Consider the following 26,675-nt stretch of genomic DNA (forward strand, 5'->3'; position numbering starts at 1 on the left):
TTAACTTAATACATAAATACGGGCAAAAGGGTTGATTTATCGCGTAAGCGATATCTTCCAAACAACCCAATCAATCAGCAGTATACTAAGTTATATAGAAAAACAATAAATGAACGGCAAGCTGCTATGCTAAACTTATGGTCACCAAAAACGGTGCATAATGATAGTTGCTGGAATAAAAGAAGAAGAGAAGAGAAGAAAAGTAGAAGAAGAGAAGAAAAGGGAGAAGAAAAAGTTTTCAGGAAGATACTTGAAGAGCCAATAAATGACGTTTTAGGTGGTTTTTAAATGTTACAAGGTGAGGAATATTACGGATCTCAGTAGGCAGACTATTCCAAAGGGTTACTGCCAAAATTCCGTGCGTACAATTATGCACGCACGGTTTCTATGACGTTTGAAAAATGCTGTGTCCCGTCAACAAGCCGTGAAGTAGTTGATTGTCAACCATCTACATCAAGTAATGTTTTGCCAACTAGTGGTATGTATTATTTAATTCAACAAATATACTCCTATTAAAAATAAATACATTATTGTTGAATTATTTCAGTTGATCAATTAAATAAATCGTTGCATTTCTAACGTAATGGTTACCTCATTTGGTAAAATGAACGCATTACATATAGTTTAAATAATAAAAAAAGTTAAATAATAAACAACTTAATATAGATACTTAATATACTATTTCTTCCGACTTCAGATGGTTCGAGTATATAACAGAAAAACAACTAGGCCACAACAAATCATGGTCTACAGAGGCAATGAACAATGCTGTTGAGGCGGTTATTACTGGCCAATCGGGGTATTTGAAGGCTTCAAACCAATTTCACGTTCCCCAGTCCACACTGGAAAGATACGTTAAAAAAAGAAAAGAAAATCCTGACTACAAGATTGATAAAACGGCAATGGTGTTCGAAGGGCAATGGGTGTTTGGTGGATACGAACGTGGCACAGGGCGTGTATTTATGGAGGTCGTAGAAAACAGAACGGCGGACACTCTTCTACAAATTATTCGAAAATGGATTCGTCCAGGGACTACCATTATTTTCGGATTATTGGAAGTCGTATGACGTTTGGAGAGAGAAGGGTACGTACACTTAAAGGTTAACCACTCGATAAATTTTGTAGATCCGCAATCTGGAGTGCATACCAACGCAATCGAGTCATCGTAGCGACATGCGAAGGGTAGCATGTCGTCCTTTGGTCGGACAAAGGCCCACCTGCCAGGAAATCTTGCGAGGTATATGTTTCAGAAATAGTGTGCTGCAAAAGGGGTTGATAAGACCGAGGAATTTTATAGGATGGCAGCTTTAATGTACAACCCCACCAAGCCAACAGATCAACGTGATCCGGAGGAAGTTGGTGATGACTATTCGTCCGACAATGACGATCATTAAATTAATCATTTGGCAATTTCAAATACTGATACATATTTGAATTGGACAAATTTTGTTTTACACGTATATACTTAATTTTTGGGTTGCGTCTCTGTTCACTTCCTCGTAGTGCAACCTGGGTAACGCTAAGAACAGAATAGGTACAAAATATTAAAGTTTATTGATAGAAACGATTTTTTAGTAGGGGGTGGGTCAAATATTGGTATGGTCTTGTTGAAAAAACACGTTACATTCGGATCCACCTAATATACTGATTTATTTCAGAATTTTGTGTAGAAATTAGGTTAATTTACGTTTAAACCAGTGAGAATTTCCCAAATGTCGGATTAGACATGGAGAACGGTGTGGGTCAAATATTGGTATGGTCTTATTGAAAAAAAACGTTACATTCGGATCCACCTAATATACTGATTTATTTCAGAATTTTGTGTAGAAATTAGATGTTAAATTAGGTTAATTTACGATTAAACTAGTGAGAATTTCCCAAATGTCGGATTAGATATGGAAAAGGGTGTGGGTCAAATATTGATATGGTCTTGTTGAAAAAAAAAAGTTACATTCGGATCCACCTAATAACTGATTTATTTTCGAATTTTGTGTAGAAATTAGATTTTGAGTTAAGTTAATTTATATAGGAATTAGAATTTGAGATTGAGATTCTTAAATGTCGGGTTGGGTTCGGGATAGGGGAGGGTTGTAAAAGAAACAGATCCACACGAGCAGGTACATAGATGGTAAATAAGGACGTTTTAGTCGTTGTTCGTCGAAAACCGAAGTAACAAGGGTATTTCGCCCGAAAATATGCGTTATAATTCTAACAAGTTGTTAATTCTGTCATTAAATTTGACAAAATGATTTAATTTTTACTTACTTCATTCGTGTTGTGTGCGTGTATGCGGAAAAAACATTGTCTTGGACCAGTGTTAATAGTACTATTGTGAAAAATACGGCGTAAGTAAACTTCGTGACGTCACAAAACGTGACGTCACGTCGAAATTTTAAAGTCATTTTTCGGTCACTTTGACACTTTTCCGACAATCATTTTTATTTTTAACGTGTTTTTCAGGCAATTTCACATCGGTTAAAAAAATCATCGATTTTTAAGGATATTGAGGGTTCTTTAATTTTTCCCAAATACAGAGCTACAAATAACTAACGGTCATACTTGTATCGAATAGAAAGATTTTCTATTCATATATGAATAAGGATCATGGTCAGGTTTATCTATCTTGATGTGACTATAGTAGACGCCACGAGAGCTGGCAGTAAATCATCGTTTTCCGCTCTTAAAATGCCATACGTAGTTCACAAACCGCTAGAGAGTAATGTGTGTTAGAAAGAGATAGCATTAGTTTAATATGTCTGCTGTACAATTCAAATGGCCACGTCGAAAAAGTACGTCTGTTCTTCTAAGGGATGTAACTCTATAATTATAACCTCAAATCGAAACGTCTTGTCAGCGTTGTCATGAATCTGTTAATGTTTTCACAAACCGAAAATGTTTTCTTTGAAAGGAAAATCATTAAATAATATCTTTGACAATGTTTGACATATAACCTCCATTACTAACATAACCTACATTTAAATGTATATAGTGAAATAATCTAAGTCGTACGTCCATATCTTGATTCATACCATTTTTAAGCGATCTGTCACTGCCAGCTCTCGTGGTTTCTACTATACCATCAATCGCCCCAATTGCACCTGGAAAGCCATTTCAATTGCTCTTTTTTCTTGTTCATCAGGCCATTTAATTATTTCGCTTGATAAGTTGCTTAGAAAGTATGTAACTCTTCGAATAACCGTATATAAGCAACTTATGGATATGTCGAACCGGTCCGCTACGTCACGGAATGAGGCGGTTTGGTGTCCTGCAAACCATAAATAAATTGCACACTGCTTGCGTGCAGTCAACTTCCCATTTCCACCAGTGTGTTGTTCGTTATATTGCGAAGATCTTTTGAATCGTCCAGTTAATTGCCCGAGAACCTTCGTACTCACTCGGAAATGCTCAAAGAAGATCTCTTTGCTATACGTGGAAACTGTTTCTTCAAAATAATGTTTGTTTTTAAATCTTTTTTGGTTGCTCATTAGCAATTCCAACTCATCGTCAGAGTTGTAGAATTGTAGTTTGACAATTAAGAGAAAAGGTTAAGTAGTATTACAAAAACAACCTTTTGCGCATGTCACAAACTGTCAGTTTGTAGCGGTTTTTATTTTCATTTTTCGTAATTTTATTATTTTCATAATTTAACACCATCTATGGTTGGTTTGACGTAAGATTCGATGCATTGTTAGTGATTTTTATTATGTTATGATTGATTGGGGTGGGGGGATTTATTTCCGTTTAGATATTGTTTTCGTGGTTACAAGCGGTTTAACCAGTCGTCTTCGAACCGTTGTGTCTTTGGGTTCGATTGAGGAGGCGTCTGATTTTTAAATGGGCTGATACCACGTTTTTGAGATAAGAGTGTCTTAGAAGAGTTTTGCATTGGTGTTTTGGCAAGATCTTCGTTTGCGGATTTTCCGGATTGGCTCCTATACTCATTTATTTTGGCACCTGTTGGAGTGTTTCATCGGATAGTTTTTTCCGGATTTATTCGTGGTTTATTTCACCCATCACGTGAAGCCGTTATAGATCGTCAGGTAAAACGCTCTGTTATTTTCATAATTGGGGTTTTGCATTGTTTATTTTTGGGTTATGGGTTTTTGTTCATTCATATTTCGGATTTTAATTTTTGTTTTCCCTTTAGGCTTTTTATTTTTGCGTCTTATTATAAACTTTTACTAATATATATATATTTATATATATATATATATATATCTTCGAGCAAGAGGTTTTCCGTTGTAAAGCATCGAATCCAATCTTACGTCAACCAACCATCGTCTTCGTGGAGGTTTCGACCTCGTGGTTTACATTTCCTGAGAGCAGCCATCTTAATTTCCGTTTTCTACGTCCGGTTCCTTCCGAAGAAAGAGAGAGGGATAGGAAGCTGCGCAAAGGGTCTACGCAAGTAAAACATAACCAAACATAACCTTTTTGGACGTCGGACGCGTCTTGGCGGTCTTGGCGCAATTCAGGATTAGTAACTATAAGAGAAAGATTTAATTCTTCGTGTTTTTGATTTAATGATTAATTAATTAATACTTTTTGATTAAGAGTCTTCAACTCGATATATATATATATTTTTTTTTGTTATTATCACCGATTTAAAATTTATTAAGATAGATATTTTTCTTTTAATTTTGTTAACTTATCGCTTGGACGTTACGGGCTTGTTTACTTTTTTTGACACTTATTTTGGGTGTCCCACAATTATATTTACATCAGCTGATGATAATTTATTGTGTACTAATTTTACTTTATTTCAGGATTTTATTATTTGTATTTTATTTTTGGTTTCTCGAGTCAAAAGCGATAAGGTTTTTGGAGATTAATTTCATATCCTTACTTCTCATTATTAAAGAACATTATTGGTATAATACTAGTTATATTATTAATATAATTATTTTGATTAACAAAGTTAGTCAATTTTTGAACACATTTCAATATAGTTATTTGAATCTACTATCTCAACATTACTTTTTTTGTGTATGTTAGTACTTGTTCCTTTTCCTTTGACATTGGATTCGGACTTACTGGGTCAAAGGTTTGTATTGGTAGGTTTCGGTTTAAGTTCGTGGCGCCCTTATTTAGATCAGAACCCTCCCTTCTTCACTGAGTTACCGAAGCCCGATCCTATCAATTTGTGTCTTGTTTGGAATTTTCGGCGTTACAAGTTTTCAAACAATCCACGAATTGTTCGGACAGTTTGTAAACTATTACCGACTACAATTTCTTACTGCTAGAACGACCAATTAGTAAACGGACATCTAAAATTTGTGCTGTCAGAACGCGCAAAACCTAGTGCGCATGCGCAGAACAATTTCCAACTATTTTGTACTGATGCCAAAACAAACCTATAATAAAAACATTACTGAATTCAGAAAAAACGTTCTGTATAACAACAGATACATGGACCTCTAGATTCTCTAATACAGAGAATTTTATTGTTGTTATCGCACATTTTTTTAGATGATCAATACAAATTAATGTCCTTATTATTAAATTGTTCTGCGTTTGACTTGCGCCAATTTGGCAGCAGTTTAAAAAAAAATTACAGATGACGAATGGAACATTTGCCATAAAAGTTATATTTGCCGTTTCCGATAATGCTTCGAATATTACAAACGCCATACAATTAGCCGGTTGGAAACATTTCGGTTGTATGGCACATACACTCAATCTAATAGTAAAAGACGCTTTAAAAAATGTCGAAATATAGGAAACTATTAACAAAGTAAGAGAGATTGTAAAACATTTGAGAAAAAGCAATATTGCTAATGATAAATTACATAAATTTCAAATAAAATCTGGGATTGAAGTGCCACTAAAAATATTTCTAGATTTTGCAACAAGGTGGAATTCCACATCTTATATGCTACGAAGATTTTTAGAATTTTAAGAAGCAATTAAAAGCACTGTTGTCATTATTGACAAAGAGTCTCCAGAAAGGAGAAATAGATTTAAGGAAAGTACAGTTCAAAAATTGTGATTTTTAAATTCAAATTCCATTTACCTTTAATTTTTTGTTCCTAAAGGTTAATTAAAAGTAGTTGTTTCATGCTTTAAGTAGTTGTGTCCAGAATTCCGCTACTGTTATGACGACTATTATTCTAATTTAAAATTCAAATTAAACAACACACAAAATCACTCGTCAGAATTTATTGCAATCTAAGGAAATATCAAAAAAAGTATTATGACAAGAATACAAGGAACATAACATTTAAAGTCGATGACCTCGTCTATATGTTAACCAAAAATATTAAACCAGGCCTTAGTAAAAAATTAACCCCAAACTACAAAGGTCCGTTCAGAATAAAACACGTAAATAACAACAATACCATAAGAGTACTAATAAAACCTAATAAAGAAGTCACAACCATACTAATATGTTGAAACTTCATTCCAGATGAGGACAACTAAAACCTGCTTATCATCCTTTCTACCCGTCTTCTTCTCCACTATAATACTCGTCAATTCTACAAGTTTCAAAACAACAGAGACATCAAACACCTCTGGTATATTCTACCAAAACGTCGGATACGCCAAAATATCTTGCGATCAATTTACCTTAAATATCATTTTTCAATATAACATTCACCTAGCGAAAACTAAAATTTGTTGAAAATATACAGAGTGTTTCAGGTTTTTGTAGCAGGACTTTAACAGTCGATACGTCGTGGTCACATGGCGAAATCCGTCAGTGCCCGAAAATCCTAGGCAGTTCATGAAGCGTCGGCATTTTGTGTAAATGTTAAGGATTTCGTTTTCTGACAAGGCTGTTCATGAAACGCCCGATCATATTCGGCAAATCGCGTACTCCATTTCGGTACACAATCTGCCGCAACAAAGGCAGAATCGCTGGTTCACGAAACGACCAGCACTAACTAAATTAGCAAGCATGGAAAATCATTCTGGAAGTAGTGATGAGGAGCTGTTTAAAGAACACTACAGTCGTTACTACAAAGAAAAACCTAATAAGCGCCCGTTCACGGTCGATCAAGTAAAAGAAATAAGTATTGATGTTTTTGTTGTTTTGAGGTTATAAAATAGAGAATTAATAGATGGCGCTGGAAATTACTCAAGCAAAACAAAAGAATAGCAAGAAAAGCAGAAGAGAGTATTATTTACTGCAAATGTATGTATGTTGCGATCAACAACATGTCATAAAAAAAGTTAAGGAAAAAAACGATCCTTTAATTTATGTCATCCCAGAAGAAGAACTATTTGAAAGGTTATTAGATATTCATATTAGTTGTGACCATGGGTCCAGAGATAAAATGATCAATATAGTTCAACAAAAATATTTTATTTCGAGGCCTTGCGTAGAAATCTTCTTGAAGGCATGTAAATATTGTCAAACCAAAAAGAATAAAATTGTATCAAAAATTGTTCTAAAACCGATTAGGGCTCATTCACAATGAACATAAACATAACACGTAGAACGTAATACGTAATTCGTTAAAAGATAAATTACAGTGTTTTATATTGATACGTTCACAATAAGCAAACGTAAGAATTACGTTTACGTATAAATTACGGGCGCCCGTAACGCATACGTAAAGTTGAACTAATTTCAACTTTACGTTTAGATTACGTCGAGGAATAGGGGAAATTGGTGTTAATTATGGGGACATTTTTAACGTTAAAATTGGCAGTAACAAAACGCGGAGAACTGAACCAAGCTAACCTCAAAATTCAGTTACTTGTTGCTTGTATTATTTAGTTGTTTGTAAGAGTTGTAAAAGTGTATGAGAAATAAAATATATTTAAAAAAGGTATGTATACGATGTAGGTATTTAATATGTAGCTGTGTGTATTTGGAGTGTATAAACTCGTATTTTCCAATATTATCTTTCTATAAAAAAACAAATATCTTTATCTTTCTAGCTGTATCTTTTTTAAAATTAAAATTGTGGTGCTTGGCGTCTAAAATTGGTGATTGAAAACGTAGAACTAGACATAGAAATATTAATTAACTTAGTGAAAATGTATGATTTTCTTTACAATAAGAAATCAAAAAATTATAAGGATACCATTATGAAAGAAAATGCTTGGTTAGAAATAGCAACGACACATTCCTCAACACGTAAAGCAATTATATAGAGTAATTAAAATGTTTTAAATATTATTTTTATATGTAGCTGACAACTGTTTAAAAGTTTGGACAAGTTTGAAAGACAAATATACAAGAGTAAGGAAGAAAATTAAAAACGTTCCCAGTGGAAGTGGTTCAAAAGATTTCTATAAGTGGCCCTTCTACGAAGATATGCATTTTTTAGATGTACACGTACAAGAAAGAAGGTAAGAAAACAATCAAAAAATTTATTTTTCAAGTTAATTATATATATCTACGATGTATTTCCATAGAAAAACTATTACCAACATGGTGAGAAAAGTCAGTGTCAGCAGTGATTCGCCAGAATTACCATTGGCAGTGTCAATAGACTCAGAATTCAGTCAAGAGGGAGAGGAAATGGTAATTGAAGGTATTTTATGTTACATAAATAATATATTATGTTGTCAACTAATCTCTTTTTTAACTGTATATTTAATTTTACAGGACCAACTGAAGAGTTGCCATCACCGAAACCAACTAAAGTCCGGCGAATGAATTTAACCCCATCATCTTCATCAAAAAGTGGCAAACAATGATGTGAATAACAAAATATTGAAAACATTAGCTGCAATGGCAAATAAAAAATCCACATTGGGAGAAAGGTTTGGGCAATTAATTGCAGCGGAATTAGACGCAATTGAAGATGATAACATTAGAGCAATAAAAAAACAAAAAATATTGCAAGTGTTGTACGAATAAACGAAAATAAAAATTATTTTAAAAATATGTAGCAGTTTGCTTTATTTATTTTAAAGATAACAAAAAGATACAAATGTCATTTCTCTCTTACTTGCGTTTCACATATTCAATTTGCCCTTTTTTGTATCCAGCAGGAGTTAAAAAGTATTTGGCTAATTTGTCACGTTGTTCATATGCAACAATAGATGCGTTGTTGCTTCCAAGTCGTTGACAACTATCTAATACACACCCTTCAACCTCTTCTCGCCATTTGCCGAGTATCGTCAGTGTCCACAAAATTTGTCGGTGTATAACGATCACAAGCCTTTTTAGTACTCCTTATAAAATTGTGAAGGCAAACTGTGGCTTTAATCGTATTATCCACTGTATCAGGTGCTGCACAAATTGAACGATGAAAAATTCGCCATCTAGCAACAAATATTCCGAATGTATTTTCTATGACACGTCTAGCACGCGACAATCGATAATTAAAAACACCTTTTAATATATTAAGAAATTTTCCAGGATATGGTCGCATTAAATTCTGTAGCAATGGAAAAGCTGCATCCCCTACAAAATAATTCTTCATAAATATATTACTATTGGGAAGTTCACTCTCTTGAGGGAAAGGAATTGTGCCGTTTATTATGCTTTGGCCAAATGTTGAGCTACTAAAAGTACCCCCGTCGCTTATTGATCCAAAACCTCCAATATCAACATATAAGAAATTATAATTGGCATCGCATACTCCTAGTAAAATTATGATAAAATAATTTTTATAATTGTGAAATAGGGAACCACTGTTTGGCGGTGCGAATATTTTTATGTGCTTTCCGTCAATATACTTCCAACACAATTAGGCATATTCCATATTTTTAAAAAATTACTTGATACATCTTTTAATTTTTCTTTTGTTGGAGCTGGTAAATAAATGGGTGACAATTTTTCCGAAATAATTTGTGTCACTTCTCGAACTATAGTACACACTGTAGATTTTCCTATTCGATATCCACTGGCTATTGAAAATTAAGAGTCTCCCGTTGCAAGATACCTACAACAATATGTAAAGTAATGTCTTTTACCTATGTATGTATTATAATTTCACTACCTTAGAGTTATTGCCAGGCGCTGAGGGGGTGACAAAGGCTTTCGTACACTCTCCTTTAATAAACTGGGACCAAGTAATGTTAATAGTTCTTCAAATAATTCAGGGGTCATCCTTGTGTACATAAAAAACCATTCCTCATCATGCATTTTCATTTCCAATACTAATCTTCGATATTCTCCGCTTTCTTCACGGTTTCGATTAATAGGACGAACCCACCAACGACAATTTGTATATGTATTTGTTTTTGATTGATTTTGTCTCTTCCGTCTTTTCCACAGTAGCGACAATAACAATACAGACATTATTTCTAAGTTCATTATTTAAAAATAATACACTTTGTATTTAACAACACACACGATATATGTACTATGTGTCAAAATATACACAAGAACGCACTGCGCAGACGCAATAGACATTTACGTTACGTTCTGTGTGAACATCGTACGTAAAATTAATAATTACGAATTACGTATTACGTTCTACGTATTATGTTTATGTTCATTGTGAATGAGCCCTTACTTCTAAAGATTTTATGACCAGAGGTCAAGTAGATTTAATCGATTTTCAATCTATACCCTGAGGTGAGTATAAATGGCTATTGAACTATCAAGACCATTCCACCAAGTACGTATGTCTGAGGCCTTTACATTCAAAACACGCTGTAAACGTTGCGGAAGAGCTTTTGAAGATTTTTCTCCAATTTGGCGCGCCATTGATTTTGCAAAGCGACAATGGGCGTGAATTTGCGAACAAGATAGTAGAAGAGTTGAAAATCTTGTGGCCACAGTTATTAATTGTTCACTGAAGACCTCGCCATCCTCAAAGCCAGGGCAGCGTTGAGCGTTCAAATCAAGATGTCGAGAACATCTTACGGTCGTGGATGAGTGATAATAAATCTACCAGGTGGTCAGTTGGGTGTTATTTTACGCAATGGCAGAAAAATAATGTGTTGCACAGAGTGATAGGCCAGACACCTTATAAGGCAGTTTTTGGTCATGACCCCAAATTTGGCCTGAAGTCAACAAATCTTCCGCCCACCATTCTTTCAAATATAACTACAGAAGAGCTAGAAAATCAGGAGAAAGAAATGGGAGTTTTTAGAGAAGAAGAACACGAACAGCGGTATGAAGAACCGATCACAGAAGCAACGAAAGAGCTAGGTATCGAACTAGAGCAGAATGAACTGGATACTAACGAAAAGATCCAAAACGTAGATTCCATATCAAGTGATAATATGGACTGTGGAATTGTTGAGCTACAGATGGCGACAAAAGACGATGTAGTAATTTGTCCGGTGTGTCAGAGTGCAGTTATTGACCCATGTCAGATATGTGAAAAATGTAAAGTTCTCATACATATATCATGTGCTACTGATGACAAATTGTGCAATTTATGCACTACAGAACAACTAATACAGTTACAACGGGAAAAATGTTATGAAGGCCAGAAACGTCAGGCAGAAGATATGGCGTCAACTTCCAAGAAGTGGTTACCTGATATAGATGTGGTAGAGACTATCTATTATTTTGTGCTGGTCGTTTCGTGAACCTTCGATACCTTTATTGCAGCAGATTGTGTACCGAGATGGAGTACGCGATTTGCCGAATATGATCGGGCGTTTCATGAACAGCCTCGTCAGAAAACGAAATCCTTAACATTTACACAAAATGCCGACGCTTCATGAACTGCCTAGGATTTTTGGGAACTGACGGATTTCGCCATGTGACCACGACAGATAGATCTTTTAAAATAAGCACAAAAACTTAATATAAACATAGGTCGACAAACGCTTATGTGAAGAAATAAAGCGAAAATTGGTAAGTACGTACAATAATATGCCCAAATCATGGTGTAATAGTTAAAATTCCCGTTTATAGTTGTGCCGGGATAATATTTGTTGTAACAGCCGACATAACCACATTTTCATAATGACATAACGTACATAACCAACGTTGTTATATTTTCATTGATCTGTATTTCAAAACATTACTTACAGGTTTATAACATTATTTCCAGAGGACAATGAGTTATAGAAAAAGAGTGAATTTGAAAGAATTTAGCAAATTGACCCCAACAGAGCAGTTTGCATGGCTAAATGAAATCACCGATGACCAGGCAGCCGATTCTGATCTTAGAGGAGACTCTGATGCTGATGATATTCCAGATCGATCTTCACAATCTACACCATCCAGTAGCACCACTAGCATTACACAGAAAAGAACCTTATCTCAAATAGATGCTGATGATGATTAGGCTTTCGACAGCGATGATTCTATTCGAGACCCTGACTTTGACTCTCGTCAGCCTGTGGGTCGACAATTTGTAACACAAGGTGATTCTACATCGGATGAAGACGAACCAATGGCTACTGTTGCCAGCAAGTCAATACCAAAACAAAAACCTCAACTCAAGCTCGATAAGAAATTTCCTATGGTGATTTCTTGTAAACATGCCTTCGCAAGGTTACTATTTGAGATGAAGCACGGACAACTATTACACGTTGGTCCGCAACATTTGTTGGTTTGCATTCGCGATCGGTTTGGGTTGATTGGGGGTCGTAATTTGGCTGTAATTACGACGTAATACACCTGGAATTAGTGAAAGAACATAGTAAAGACTGTTTTATTGCTGCTCTTCGGCGATTTTCAGCTAGGCGTGGGAAACCGAATCGAATGTTCTCTGATAACGGAACTAATTTCGTGGGTGGTACAGGAGCTAAGTCAGTTCTTTAATTCATAACTCTAGCGAACTCAAAACTCTGATTGAAAACACTTCTGTTAGCTGGTCGTTTATTCCCCCTAACTCGCCACACTTTGCCGGATTATGGGAAGTCGGTGTGAAGTTAGTAAAATTTCATTTACATCGAGTTGCCGGCAATGCCTCGTTTACGTACGAAAATGTTTACACATTGCTTGTTCAGATTGAGGCCATCCTTCATTCCCGGCCATTAACCCCATTATCCACCGATCCCAACGATACGACTCCGTTAACCCCGGCAGCTTCTTAATTGGTAGGAAAAATATATATCGACGCCTCCAACGAAGACTATAGTAACTCAAATTTTTCATGTTTTGAGTTACGTGCACCAAACACTCTATTCAGATAATCTTTTTCGGCGAAGAAAGTCGTATCTTATGAGATGAACATGCTGCAGCCAAAATTTTGCTATTGAATTTAATAGTATCTCCGATTTGTATGCATCATCCACGGAATACTATCGTATCTTGAGTTACTACAGTTTTCGTCGTCATTGAAACGGGAAAGATCTCAAACTCAAACCTTTACGACATTTAACTCGTAAAGTGGTTTTTAGTTTTTTTGTTTTCTTATGTTTTTTTATGGTTTCATAGTAAACTGACACTTCGTTTTGAGGTTATGAACCAATTTAAAAATTTTTAAATTAATTTTTAATTCAAACTTTCAATCAATTCAATTCGTGAACAGTGGATAGTTATAATTACGTTAGTTTACGGCGTCATTTTAAGGTTGGTTGAGATTAGGTGAAAATACTATTGTTGCACAATAATGTGCTCGAATACCGAAAAAAACGTTGAAGTTGAAAACGATCAAGAGGATCCTTTTGATGCCGGTTCCGATATAGATCCAGATTATATACCGCCACAAGACGAAAACATAAATGAAAAGTCAGCCGAAGAAACTGAAAATGCAGAACAACCAGCCATTAAAAAGAATAAAAGAAAAAAAACCAACATACAAAAAGTAGGTACAAAGCGAGCCAGAAACGTTAATGAGTGGATAGATAATAAATCAAAAACCCTTCTCAATGTCGGACTTGAACACGAAAACCGAAAAGGGGTGAAAGTAAAAGCAAGACAGCTAGGTGAACCTTGTAAAGACACCTGCAGGTTAAAATGCACTACTAAAATCAACGAGGAAGACAGAAAGCTCATTTTCAATGAATTTTGGCAATTACAAAATCATACAAGAAAATGGGATTTTGTAGCTCGTCATGTAAGACAGGTAGCCAAAAAACAAGTTACTCTTACTGTCAATTCGCAGTCTCGGAGAAGTTTCTCTCGGGAATATTATTTCAACATTCGCAGTAAAGAACAACGTGTTTGCAAGATTTTTTTTTTTTGCGAACTCTAAATATTTCAGAATCTTGGGTAACTACAGCATTAAGCAAATTAAAAGAAGGTAGAACCTTAGAAGAGGACAAGCGTGGGAAACATAGTACACGACCTCATAGACTAAAACCAGAAATTACAGAGACTGTCAGAATTCACATTAAATTGTTTCCCGTAGTACCTTCTCATTATATTCGAAAAGACTCCACGAAAATGTACTTTGAGGAAGGATTGAGCATCCAAAAAATGTATCGATTATACACTGAATATTGTAACTTAAACAATATTACCATACCAGCTATTTCTCGTCAGTATAGAGACATTTTCAATGAGGAATTTAATATTGGTTTCTTTCAGCCCAAGAAAGACCAGTGTGATATATTTGCTCGGTTTTTAATTTGGCACCGGAAGCGGAAAAAGAAAAACTTCGTGAAAAATATGAGTTTCATTTAAAGAATAAAGCTGTAGCTAGGGATTTGAAGAGTTCCGACAAAGATCTTGCAGTAAACGATAAGAGTGTATGCGTCGCTTGTTTTGATCTCCAAAAAGTTTTAGCTACTCCACAATCGAATGTCAGCGATTTTTATTACAAGAGCAAGTTGTCAACATACAATTTTACAGTTTACGACCTAGGAAACAAAGAGGGTTACTGCTATGTGTGGCACGAACAGATAGCAAAAAGGGGTGCTAATGAAGTTGCCAGTTGCCTCTGGAAATTTTTAAACTACGTCACTAGAAAAGGAGTAAAAAACGTGATATTTTATTCAGACAACTGCGGTGGACAAAATAGAAATCGCTTTATATTCTCAATGTTTGCTTTTGCTGCCGTACATTTTCAAATTGACATTACGCACAGATTTCTAGAGAAGGGGCACACTCAAAATGAAGGTGACAGCATGCACGCTGTTATTGAGAACGCCAAGAAACGGCAATCAGTCGTATATGTGCCCGAACAGTGGGTCACCTTAATAAGAATGGCCAAAACAACTGGAAAGGTTTACGACGTTACGGAGATGTGCCAGGATGATTTTTATAATTTTAAAATACGTACCGAAACTGAAAATTGGAAAACTGACAATAACAAACACCCATTCAAAGTGAGCCAAATAAGGGAAATTAGGTTTTTGTTATAAAAAACCATACACTATACAATTCAAGTATGAATTTGATGGTGATTTAAAGAGCAGTGACATCAAGCAAAATGGTCGAAAATCTAGAGGACGGTCCTCCATTAACCAGTTTCCTTCAAAATTATACGACAAACTACTACCGATAGACGACAAGAAATTGAAAGGATTATTATGGCTTTGTGATAAAGGGAAAATACCTAATATGTATCAAGCTTTTTATAAAAGTCTGTATTCAAAGACGAACATGATTGCTGAAGTCGATGAAATGGAGAGTGAAGACTGAATAAACACAAGGATTTCAAATAGATGTAGTCATGAAATAATTTATTATATTTATTATTATTGTTAACAGAATATGTTAGTTAATTTAAATAAAATAATAATATCCGATTTAAAAAAGTTATATTTTTACCACGGCTGTAAATGTTTCCTTTGAATTATCTCAATAGTGTAAAAAATTAGTTACCATAGTCTTCGCTGGAGGCGTCGATATAATATTTGTCTGAGCTGCAGAGGCGCTACAAGTGAAACCAGATAAAAATAAATAATCAGAACTTTCTGACGATACTAAACGATTATTTTATCTATCCGAATCTTTAGTAGTTACAGTAGGTCTTGCAATCACAGAAGTAGAATAATTAATGAAAATGTCGATTTTAGTCGCCCCCCCGGCCTTCGGAGGGGACGTTAAGCCGTCGGCCCCGACAACCAGTCGTCAATCTCTGGTTGTCGTTAGCAAGGTCCGTTGAGTATGTACATACGGTATAAGTATGTATAAGGTTATCCAACTCCATATGAACGCTGTTGTTATGAACGTATTGCCCCGCAAAGGCCTTGCAGTGACTTCATTGGAAGAATTGACATTTCTATGTTTTCTACGTCTACAGTGTTATTAAAATATAAAGCGAAATATTAACGGTTATAATTTTATTATTATTATGCTGGGTTTACGCTTGCGAGTGTAAACAGAGCTGCGAGCAGTGTCGCGACTGCTGTCGCGAGCCGGCTACAGAAGTGTCTGACACATGAACTTGCAGGTCTAAACAAGAAACACAGGTGGTGTTCGCGCTCGCACTCGCACTGTCACCCGATCAAACATTGGGAGATATTTCTCGACAGTTTAGAGCAAGTTAGCGTGTGCAGTGTTTGTATAATTCTTAATAACTCGTATCGTGGATTGCTAATTATCCATGTTGCAAGGAAAATAATTAATAAAAGATTAATATTTGATCCTCAATTTTTTATTAAAATATAAATCGGTACCGGTTTCAGGGTTATAACCCCTAAAGCTATTAAGCAAAATAGCTTTCGGCAGAAGATGGGGTTATAACCCTGAAACCGGTACCGATTTATATTTTAATAAAAAGCAAGATTGAGGTTCAAATATTAATCTTCTATTAACTCGTATCGTGCTGTGTAGTGTGTCATGGCTGAAGATAACTCGATGGACTCTATCCTTACCCAAGTCACCTCAGGTAACGCCAAAAAATGGACTGATCTGGACACCAAAAAGCTAATAACTCTGTATGAAGAAAATGAAATTTTGTGGAACATTGGGTCAAAAGATTATAGAAACAGAGTAAGAAAACACGAAGTTCTACGAGACATAAGCAATGAGCTGAAAGTAGATGTCTCTGAAGTGCAGCGAAAACTGCATAATTTAAGAAGTCAATATCATTCAGAATTAAAGAAGCTGCAGAAGAAAACATCGGGACAGGCGACTGATGAAGTGTATGTTTCGAATTGGTCCTACTTCAGTGCACTGAAGTTTATTCAAGTGAAGTCATCCACCACAACTAGTACCATTGTACCGGTAAGTAGACTATTCATGTTGTTTTATATTATCCTAACGAAAACGGCCATTTAAGATGTTATAGAGTTATAGTTAAAAAAACATGCTGGCAAATGAAACCAAGAAAATTCCTTCATTTAAAAATATAACTTACTAACTACCATTTATCTCGAGTATGATCTATAGTTTAATTTCAAAATCTTCGTCAAATAAATAGGGCTATATATCTATGAGTGATAATCAAGATTTATTAAGAGAAATTACAGTTTTATAAGTGCATAACATTACATTGATAACAACAACACTGCACGACTCATAACAGCTCCTGTTGTGTGGTTTCCTTTTTTAAATATGCCTGTACTGCCAGTGAACCTTTCCTGCATGAGTTGAGAAATATTCGGTAAATTCTACACGAACTTGTTCTGCAGGCTTTGGGCGATTTCTACTTCTTGTTGCTTGTAGGGCAAGTAAACTTTTGTTGGGCATACCCTCTTCTGAACGCCAGTATCCATCAATTACATTGCCAGTTTCCGTATCTTCGGTATCAAATATTCCTGGAGGAGCATATCTGTTAGAAGACTCCTTACATTGAATTAGATAATTATGCAGCGTACATATTGCCAAAACTACAGCCTTAACTTTTTCTGGATGCAAAAGAATTGGCTTTCGTAGGACTCGAAATCTATTAGCAGTTAACCCAAACACATTTTTAACAACTCGTCTGCATCGAGATAGTCGGTAGTTGTATACACGTTGCTACATAGGGAGATTTTTGAATGGATAAGGTTTCATTAAGTAGTCGCTCAATGCAAATGCATCGTCAGCAACGATTACATACGGCATGGGCAGCTGCCTTCCTTTCAGTGGAGAACGATCCGGTATATCTAAAGCCTTAGCAACTATGCCTTCTTTCAGGGAACAATTGTTAAACACACCTCCATCCGAAATTCTTCCACCACAACCAACATCAATGTAAGTGAATTTATAGTTGCTATCAATGAGTGCAAGCAACACAATGCTAAGAGATCCTTTGTAATTAAAGTATAAGCTTCCACTATTTGGGGGCGCTTGCATAACTACATGTTTGCCATCGAGAGCGCCAATACAATTAGGAAAGTCCCATTTTGAATCAAAACCTTCAGCAATTTTTAACTGTTCTTCTTTCCTATCTGGTATCTGGAATAATAAGAAAAATTATGAATGTACAATATTTCTTCAAGTTTAATAACGTAAAAGCCTCTACATACAATCATAGCCACACATGTACAGTTCTGTTCAGATATAATGCGAAAAGAGCCGCTCGTAGAGGCATAAAATTGTACTAGAAACGACCTACGTTCACGAGGCATTCAATCCAGGTTTTACCTGCTCTGTAGTAGGTTTGTTCCAACAAGCGGTCGGACTCGTCCGTTACTCGTCAAATGCAATCGCACATGTCAAGTAATGTCGTCACATTTCAGCGGATTTCAATGCATTACTTGACTGTGCGATTGCATTTGACGAGGCCACGACGAGTCAAACCGCTGATTGGAACAAAGCTAGTGTTGTAAAAGTTCCGAACAGGCAAGCGGGGTGATGTGATTTATGACCAAATTGACTGAATCACAAACAAAAATTAAGAAAATAAATAAGTATAAGCAATCCATTTACTTTACACAATTCCTGTAGTAAATGAAAATAATTACTAATAATTACTGTATTACTTTGGTAATACGGTGGAACGATAAGTCGAACCTCAAATGAAATGAAAATTATATATTGATAGTAAGTTATATACAGAGTGTCCCGCAACGATTGTACAAAACTGCATCAGCGTGTTCTATGATCAAAAATAAACAAAAAAGCCTAATAAACATAGGTCCGAAAATGGACCATTTTCGAGATATTCAAAGATTTAGTTTGATCGATTTAGTTTACAATAGTCAGCTTATGAAACTAAAACTTTGAATATCTCGAAATTGGTCCATTTTCGGACCTATGTTTATTAGACTTTTCTTGTCTGTTTTCGATCAGAGAATACGCTGATGCAGTATTGTACAATCGTTGCGGGACATCCTGTATAAACTATATATTGAAATATATCGCAAACCATTTTAATATAATAAAATCAAAAATCAATATAATAATAGTATATTATTCAACAAGCGTATGATGGTGGCTGTTACCCACGAAGAAGAAGTTGCAACACGCGCAAGCGAAGCGAGCGAGTGTTGTAATCTGAGTAGGTAACATCCATTATACGCAAGTTGAATACTATACTGTATCTACAACTATTTAATTTTGAAAAAAAAATCAAAAAAAAATAAACTTGATAGACATAACCTCATTTCAGACATAACCTCAATATAAGAAAGCTGTCATTTCTGTTAATATTTTATTTGTCCACGACTACCTTATAATATATACCTTATGAATGAGTTTTCTAAAACAAAATGGTAGTCATTTTTTACGGAGTGAATAATAGCGGTGAATCTTTCATGAGTATCCTCAGATGCCATATTATCTTGGTTGTAGTATACACAAAAATACGTATCACATTTAAATACGTATGGCTCAAAATAATTGTGTACAGTTTATTTTTGAACGCACATATTTTAAAGGCAATTTTCTTTTCAGACAGTGAAACAAAAGAAGGGAAACACGGAAATTATGAATGAAACGAATGGGACGACGAGGCCATTAATCATTCTTCTACATCTGTAGTTGAACAAGTACAAGCAGAGCAGGAAGCGCTTCGAAATCCTCAAACGAAGAAAAAAAAAGTCAAACCTTCTCAAGAAATGCCATTCTACGTTCAACAGGCAATGAGCCAACTTAATCAAGCTAACGACGAGGAACAAATCTTTGGTGATTTTGTGCCTCAGAGATGAGACAAATGAAAAACCCTGCCAACAAACGGATTTTTAAGAAAATTGTTATGGAAGCAATTACAAATATTGGAGAAGCTGAAGCAATGGGTGAAATTTACAAGCCCGGAGGGATGTATAATACCAATTGTTCTCATCAAACGCCGCTGCTGTCCCCGTCTACTAGCTCAAGTGAACATTCTTCCTTTGCACTGCAGTACCATAACATGCAACCGATGTCTACACAAGGATTCCTAGTTACACACGAACAACCTGAACAACAATCGACGATGTTCGCTAACTACAATTAAAGATCTGTCCAACTCTGTCATTATACTTAAATTTTTTAAATGTGAACAATCAACTTATATTTTTGATTCAACAAAAAGAACGTTCTTTTTATTTAAATGTTTCTATTTAAAATATAACCATCATTGATATTACGTTTTTAAACCCGTGTTTTATTTATTATATATTACATATTCTCACAAGTATGACTGTCTCCGCATGTTTGACTCCGATCAATGTAATGTCATCGTGTTACAAATACAAACCCTTATTTTGTAATAGAAGTTAATAATGTTGAACAGCAATGTTTTCACACAATTTAGAAGCAAGTACAATAGTAATAAACTTACCTTCAGCAAAGATTCTTTGAGGGTATCAAATATTGCTTTACAGACTTCTGGTACGACTATACTTATGGTACAAGCTGGGATTCTGAATAGATACATCAAAGAATTATATGAATCACCTACAAAAAACATTTAGTTTGAGTAAAGGTAAATATCTTTTACAGAAGGAAAATAATTTTGTTTCTAAAGCTTATAAAAATTCACAAATCTTTATTAAGAAAATACTAATATAAAATCTCGTAACTTACCAGTAGCAAGGAAGCGTAGAGTAACCATCAACCTCTCGCTTGCTGATATTGATCCCCTCAAAACGGTATCTTGTTTTTGGATCTTCGGCCCAACAATAAACAGCAGATCTTCCAGCTCTGTACTAGACATCCGAATAAAATTCCTAAACTGTTGCGAATCTTCCATTCTTTACTCATTAACTAACCTTTTAAATGCTCCTAACTCGTTTCTTCTCTCAATCCATTCTCTAATCCAGATCTTCCTCTTTTTCCTTTTTCGTTCTTCTTTTCGAAACCAATATTCCGCTACAAGAAGTGCAGCAGCAGTTTTAGCACGTCTGGATTGTGGCATGGTTAAAAACAGACTGACGCTGTCTTGGAACTAACTACTTGCTTGAGTTGAAATTGCATTCGGTGATGTCAAATGTAAATAAATTACTTACTCTTACTGTAGCAACAATCTGTGACACTGGCTCGCGTAAGAGCTCGCAGGTCAACTCGCATCCAACTGTCAGGAAAAATTGCATCTATCTGTTTACACTACAATACAGCACTTGCGCGAATACTATCGCGATTTTTCTTGCAGGTGTAAATCCAGCTTAAGGTTATCCCACTTGACTCGGTTACCAATTACCATGGTGATTCAGATCCAAATATTGCAGATGCTTGTCAAAATTGAAATTGAATTTAAGTTTTTTTAAGGAAAACGTCTTATTTAATTGGTTTAAAAGGCTGTATTTAACTCAAAGTTGGTTTATCTAGGGAATTATAAACAAGGTAAGTGAATTAAATCAAAAAAAGATATTTTTAATTTATTTCTCTTAATTAGAATCGATTTAAATTAATTACAATTAACGAATTTGTTATGAATGCGAGATAATCGTGAAGAATTCGAATTGCCTTAAAACTAATAAAAATTAGGTTAAAATTGATAAAAAAGTCGGAATAAAATTTTATTATTTTAAGGTTATCCAACTTGACTCGGTTACCAATGTGATTAAGATCCAAATATTGCAGTTGCTTGTCAAAATTGACGTTGAATTTAAGTTTCTTTAATGAAAAACACATAATTAATTGGATTTAAAGGTTGTATTTAATTCAAAATGGGCAAATGGATGAAATTATGGGCAAGGTAAGCGGATTAAATAAAAAAAAAATTTTAAGGATTAACTAGAACTAACACTAGACCTAGAACTAGAAAGTTTTAGGTTTAGCCGGACGTCTTAGACAAGAAATTAGAAAAGTCTGAAGACGCACGGCTAAACCCGAATATTTCTAGTTCTAGGTCTAGTGTTAATTCTAGTTTTGCACTATCACTAGAACTAACACAAGATCTAGAACTAGAATCATTCGGCTTAGAGATAGTTCTAGTGGCAGTGGTAGGTAGCGCTAGTTAGCATAAGATATTACTATGTTGTAAATTTTTATTGAACTAAAACTAGAACGAGAACTAGAAACGGTCGAATATTATTATATTCGTTTCTTCATAAAATAACCTTTAAAGTGAGTCCAAACTTGACGCATTTATCTCAAAGAACCAAAAAGTTCGAACTTCCAACTTTTAATTTTGACATGTTTGTCAACTTCATAAAAAAATCCTTTAAAATGAGTACAAATTCGACATATTTATCTTCAATATTAATGAAGTTATGGTCAACTTCCGGTTAGAAATGTCAACGTCAATTTTGACATATTTGTAATCGTCTAACGATCAATTGTTAGTTTAAAAACAATAATTATTTTATAAGTATAACATTTTATCATTAATTCTGTGTACTGCTCGTTTTCGCTGTAATACTTTTAATTTTAGTCACTTTGTAGTATTTTTTATTCTGGCTGTCTTAAATTTGTTGTTTGCAATTACAATTTGTATTCGTAGTTCTGTTATTAACATTGAAATTAATGCTTCAATTGAAGAAAAAACACTGACGAAATTGAGCCCGTGTGCGGTGGTTGTACTAATCTAACATGTTTCACTTCTCAAAATCTTTAGCCACATGTTCCCACATTTCTCTTGTCATCTCTGGCATATATATTCCCTTCAATTTATCCCAGGCTACCGCACAAACTTGCTCGACTAATTGTGAAATCGTAGACTTGCCGAGCCGATATCCATAGTGATGAAGATTATGTACAAGAGCTTTCTGAAAGCGATAGTGAACAGAGTGTTCAGGAAGAATTGGAATATGAAACTACAGAAGAAGAACAGGAAAGGCAACAAGGTGATAATAACAGTAATAAACGATTTAGAAATATTGCAAGTCTACGTGGAAAAAATGGTCATAAATGGTCCTCTATACCGAGTAGGCAAGGCCGCCCAAAACAGCATAATATAGTGTTACATCTTCCTGGACCTAAGGACGCAGGTAGACTTGTAAAGACATATGAAGAAGCCTGGAGTCTCATGATAAATGAAGAAATTTTAGACGTTGTAACAGCACGCACTAATGATGAAATTATACGTAAATCTTCAAATCTTTATTTTTATGTATGTATGGCGTATTAATAGGGTTACCATATTCAGTCAAAAAAACGAATAATTTGTGTGTATTAACCTTAATTACGACACAATCAACAATACAATATAGTAAAGAATAATAAAGTAGCATCAAATTTACAGGATTATTATTACCTGTAAATATTGAAGGTGAAGTAGTACCAGTTAAGTCAGCTACCCCCGAGGCTACCCTACCTCCTACACAACCTTCAGCAGCCTATGCAGATTTTGAACAAGACTATTCACCTGGAAATATTGATGCAGACCTACTACCAGTTAAGTCAGCTACCAACGAGGCTACCCCACCTCCAACACAGTCTTCACTAGTCTGTGCAGATGATAAACAAAATGACCATACTCCTCGTGTAAGAAAATCCTTATTTAAAAGTGTCGAGGGATTATGCCGTACTGACATTTCACCAAGAAAAAGGCAATTAATGTCCATGGTTAGGCGTAAGGAGGATTACATCAGGAAACTGAAGAAAGTCTGCAAGGCACGCATACACAAAAGCATGAATTATGGGATGTACAGACATTTCTCCAAAACAAGAACATATTTAAAGGTAAAATGAAGTATTAATACATATGGCTCATTATTTGCACTTTGTTTTAAAAACAACACTTGTCATGAAATTTCATTTTTTCGATAGCGGCAGCACTGGCTTCATTTACGTTATATCTAGCAGTACAAAAATTGTTTCTGGCAAAAACAACTCCTGTCAGGGTTATTCGTACGTTTAAAATATACACCGTTCCGCAAAAACAGCACTTGTCAGTGATATATGCTGTTCTTGCCGGAAATTGGGCAAACTCTCAAACGTCAAAATGGAAGCAGCGGCAAATGCTATCCTATTAAAACGAGCTAAAAAACCGAAAAAAAGCGATGTTATTCGTGACAAGAAGGTTAAGGGTGTTGCACATGTGAACCACAAAGGCAAATTCATTTCAAATAGACAAATAGGCGAGGACTGCAGGTTAGTTTTAAGATAATAATATTCTTCTTATTTTCTTAACCTCACATTTTTTGTTGTAGATGCGTTCGATTTAAATGCTTCAGTGTGTTATCTGCAGTAGAACGGGAAATTATTTTTGAGAATTTTTATAAAATACCAACAAAAAATTTGCAAGATTCTCATTTATGTGGCCTCATTCATGTGGTGCCAATCAAACAAAGAAGATCTAGAAAACCACAAAAGCAAGTACTTGTGCAATACTCCGATTCCGATGAAGACAACACTGCAGCTGATCATGAACATGCAGCTCACTATACCTATAAGGTGCGTACGAAGCAACCTGATGCAAATAATAGTTGCAAAGAAGTTTCAGTATGCAAAAAAGCGTTTCTTAGCCTACACGGCATAACCCCTGCCCAACTTAGGCGACTACAATCAAGTCTATGTGAATGTTTAAAATCACCAGTGGATAAAAGGGGCTTACATAAAAGTAGACCTAATGCAATACCTACTGAAGTTGAAAACTTAATAAACGATCACATCAGGTCCTTCAAACCTAGACAGTCTCATTATTCACTAAGGCATAATCCCAATCGTTATTACTTACCCGAAGCGTTAAGTGTTCGGCATATGTACAGACTTTTCTTAGAAGACTATAAGATTCAAGTCTCTTATAAAGTCTATTGGTCAATTTTTCATTCGAAATTTAACATCAAATTTGGCTTGCCGAGGACTGACACATGCACAATTTGCGATTCCTTCATTCAAAAGCTATCTGCAGCAGAAAATGATGAAAAAATAAAAGCCACTTTAAAAGCACAAAAGGAACTTCATTTGTGAAAAGCTAAGGCTTTTTATGATCTCAAAAAGAAATGGAAAGCAAAAGCTAAGGCAGGAGAAGCCATGGTTGTATGTTTTGACTATATGCAAAATCTCCCCCTTCCTCATACAAAAGGGACAATTTAAGGGACAATTTAGCATTTCGATGCCGTCAGCTGTGGTACTACGTTTTTGGAATCCACAATCTAGCAGATGATAGTGCATCAATGTACGTCTATAACGAATGTATTGCTAGAAAGGGTCAAAATGAAGTTACATCGAAGTTATTTCATTATTTCTCAAAAGTCGTTGATATTACTTCACAAACCCTGGTTGTTATGAGTGACGGATGCCCAGGGCAGAATAAAAATTACGTCATGATGCACTTCATGTACATGTTAGTTCACTGCCTCAAGTTGTTTGATAGCATTACTTACATCTTTCCTATCCGGGGACACTCGTTTCTTCCAAACGATCAAGATTTTTCTGTGATATCTAAAAGAAAAGCAGTAGAAACTGCCGAAATACCAGCACAATGGAATACCATTATTGAAACTGCTCGTAAGAAGCCATCGCCATTTAATCTGGTAAAAGTGTTACAGAAAGACATTTTTAATATGAAACTCTCAACCGATAAGTTTTTTATAAAGAATCCAAGACCGCCAGTTCAACTCAAGTCCTTGCGAATGTATCGCATTCAGTCGCAGCATAAATTTTTAGAAGTAAGAGATAGTTATGCCGGAGCATGGAGACAATCAATAATAAGAAATAGGACTTGTTTAACTAATGAACTAGAGCTTATTCACATGTACCAACATCTTATTCCGATTAATCCTTTAAAATTACAAGATCTCCAAACCCTTTGTGGAGTGCTAAGTAAGGAAGAATACCGTACATTCTATGAGTCGCTAGACTCCAACGCAGTAACCGATGGAAACCTGGGAGACGTTGACGAAGAAGACAATAGCAGTGCCTGTGAGGATTAAAGCAACTACTGCGTCTCAATAGTTTGTATCAAAACAAATAGTACTAAGTGTTTTACAATGTTTTTTAAGTTTAAATTAGAATGTATTACCTGATTTGATTAATAAAACCATAATTATTTGTCGAACTTTTTTATGATTTTCTTCGAAAAACAACACATGTCAATGCCCAAAATCAAAAATGGAGTCTGTAACAATTTTCGATAAACTGAACATAACCATAACCAACAGTTATCTACTGCTCTAACTAGTGCTAAAATTGTATTTTCAAACTATTGCATGCTGAAGAAGATAATACATTTTTTGGTTCTCCTGAAAATTTCGGTTTTTTGACAAGTGCTGTTTTTGAAAGAAACCCTTCAATTTTAATTTTTTAACAATTGAAGGGTTTATTTCAAAAACGACACATGTCCATAAATGACGTTTTTAGATAATTGCGCCATCTTGTGGTTTGTAGCCGTGTCTAGGTATAACATTAACCATATCAATCAAAAACAGCACAGAAGCATGTTTTATGAAGCGGTAAAGTTTATGCGTTTCCTTAAAAACAACACATGTCCACATCGCGTTCCTGCAAAAACGACATATGTCCTGGACTTGTGTTGTTTTTGCTATAAATGTTAGAGTGCCGGCAGTTGTAAGTTTAACCTCAAAATATTGGTCGGTTTGTCAACGTTTGTTTTGTATAGTGTGTTAAAGAAAAATGGAAAATAATGTTGAGGGCACTGAAGGTCGTCAGTGGCCGAAGAGGAAACGAAAGAAAGAAAGAAAGGCGGATAATATTAAGAAACTAAAAGTGAAAG

At 35.1% G+C, this 26,675-nt stretch overlaps 1 protein-coding gene across 1 annotated transcript; it reads right to left on the minus strand.

The window, feature by feature from the left end:
* Positions 1-17,140: 17,140 nt before the first annotated feature.
* On the minus strand, positions 17,141-26,443 carry LOC111417424 (uncharacterized). Its single transcript, XM_023049695.2, has 4 exons — positions 20,827-26,443; positions 20,642-20,763; positions 20,397-20,512; positions 17,141-18,088 (listed from the first exon to the last, which is right to left on the minus strand). Exons 1-4 carry the CDS (start codon positions 20,970-20,972, stop codon positions 17,669-17,671), a joined length of 804 nt encoding a protein of 267 aa, XP_022905463.2. The 5' UTR covers positions 20,973-26,443; the 3' UTR covers positions 17,141-17,668.
* Positions 26,444-26,675: the final 232 nt, after the last annotated feature.

Source organism: Onthophagus taurus, chromosome 6, assembly GCF_036711975.1.
Source record: "Onthophagus taurus isolate NC chromosome 6, IU_Otau_3.0, whole genome shotgun sequence".
Lineage (NCBI taxonomy): Eukaryota > Metazoa > Arthropoda > Insecta > Coleoptera > Scarabaeidae > Onthophagus > Onthophagus taurus.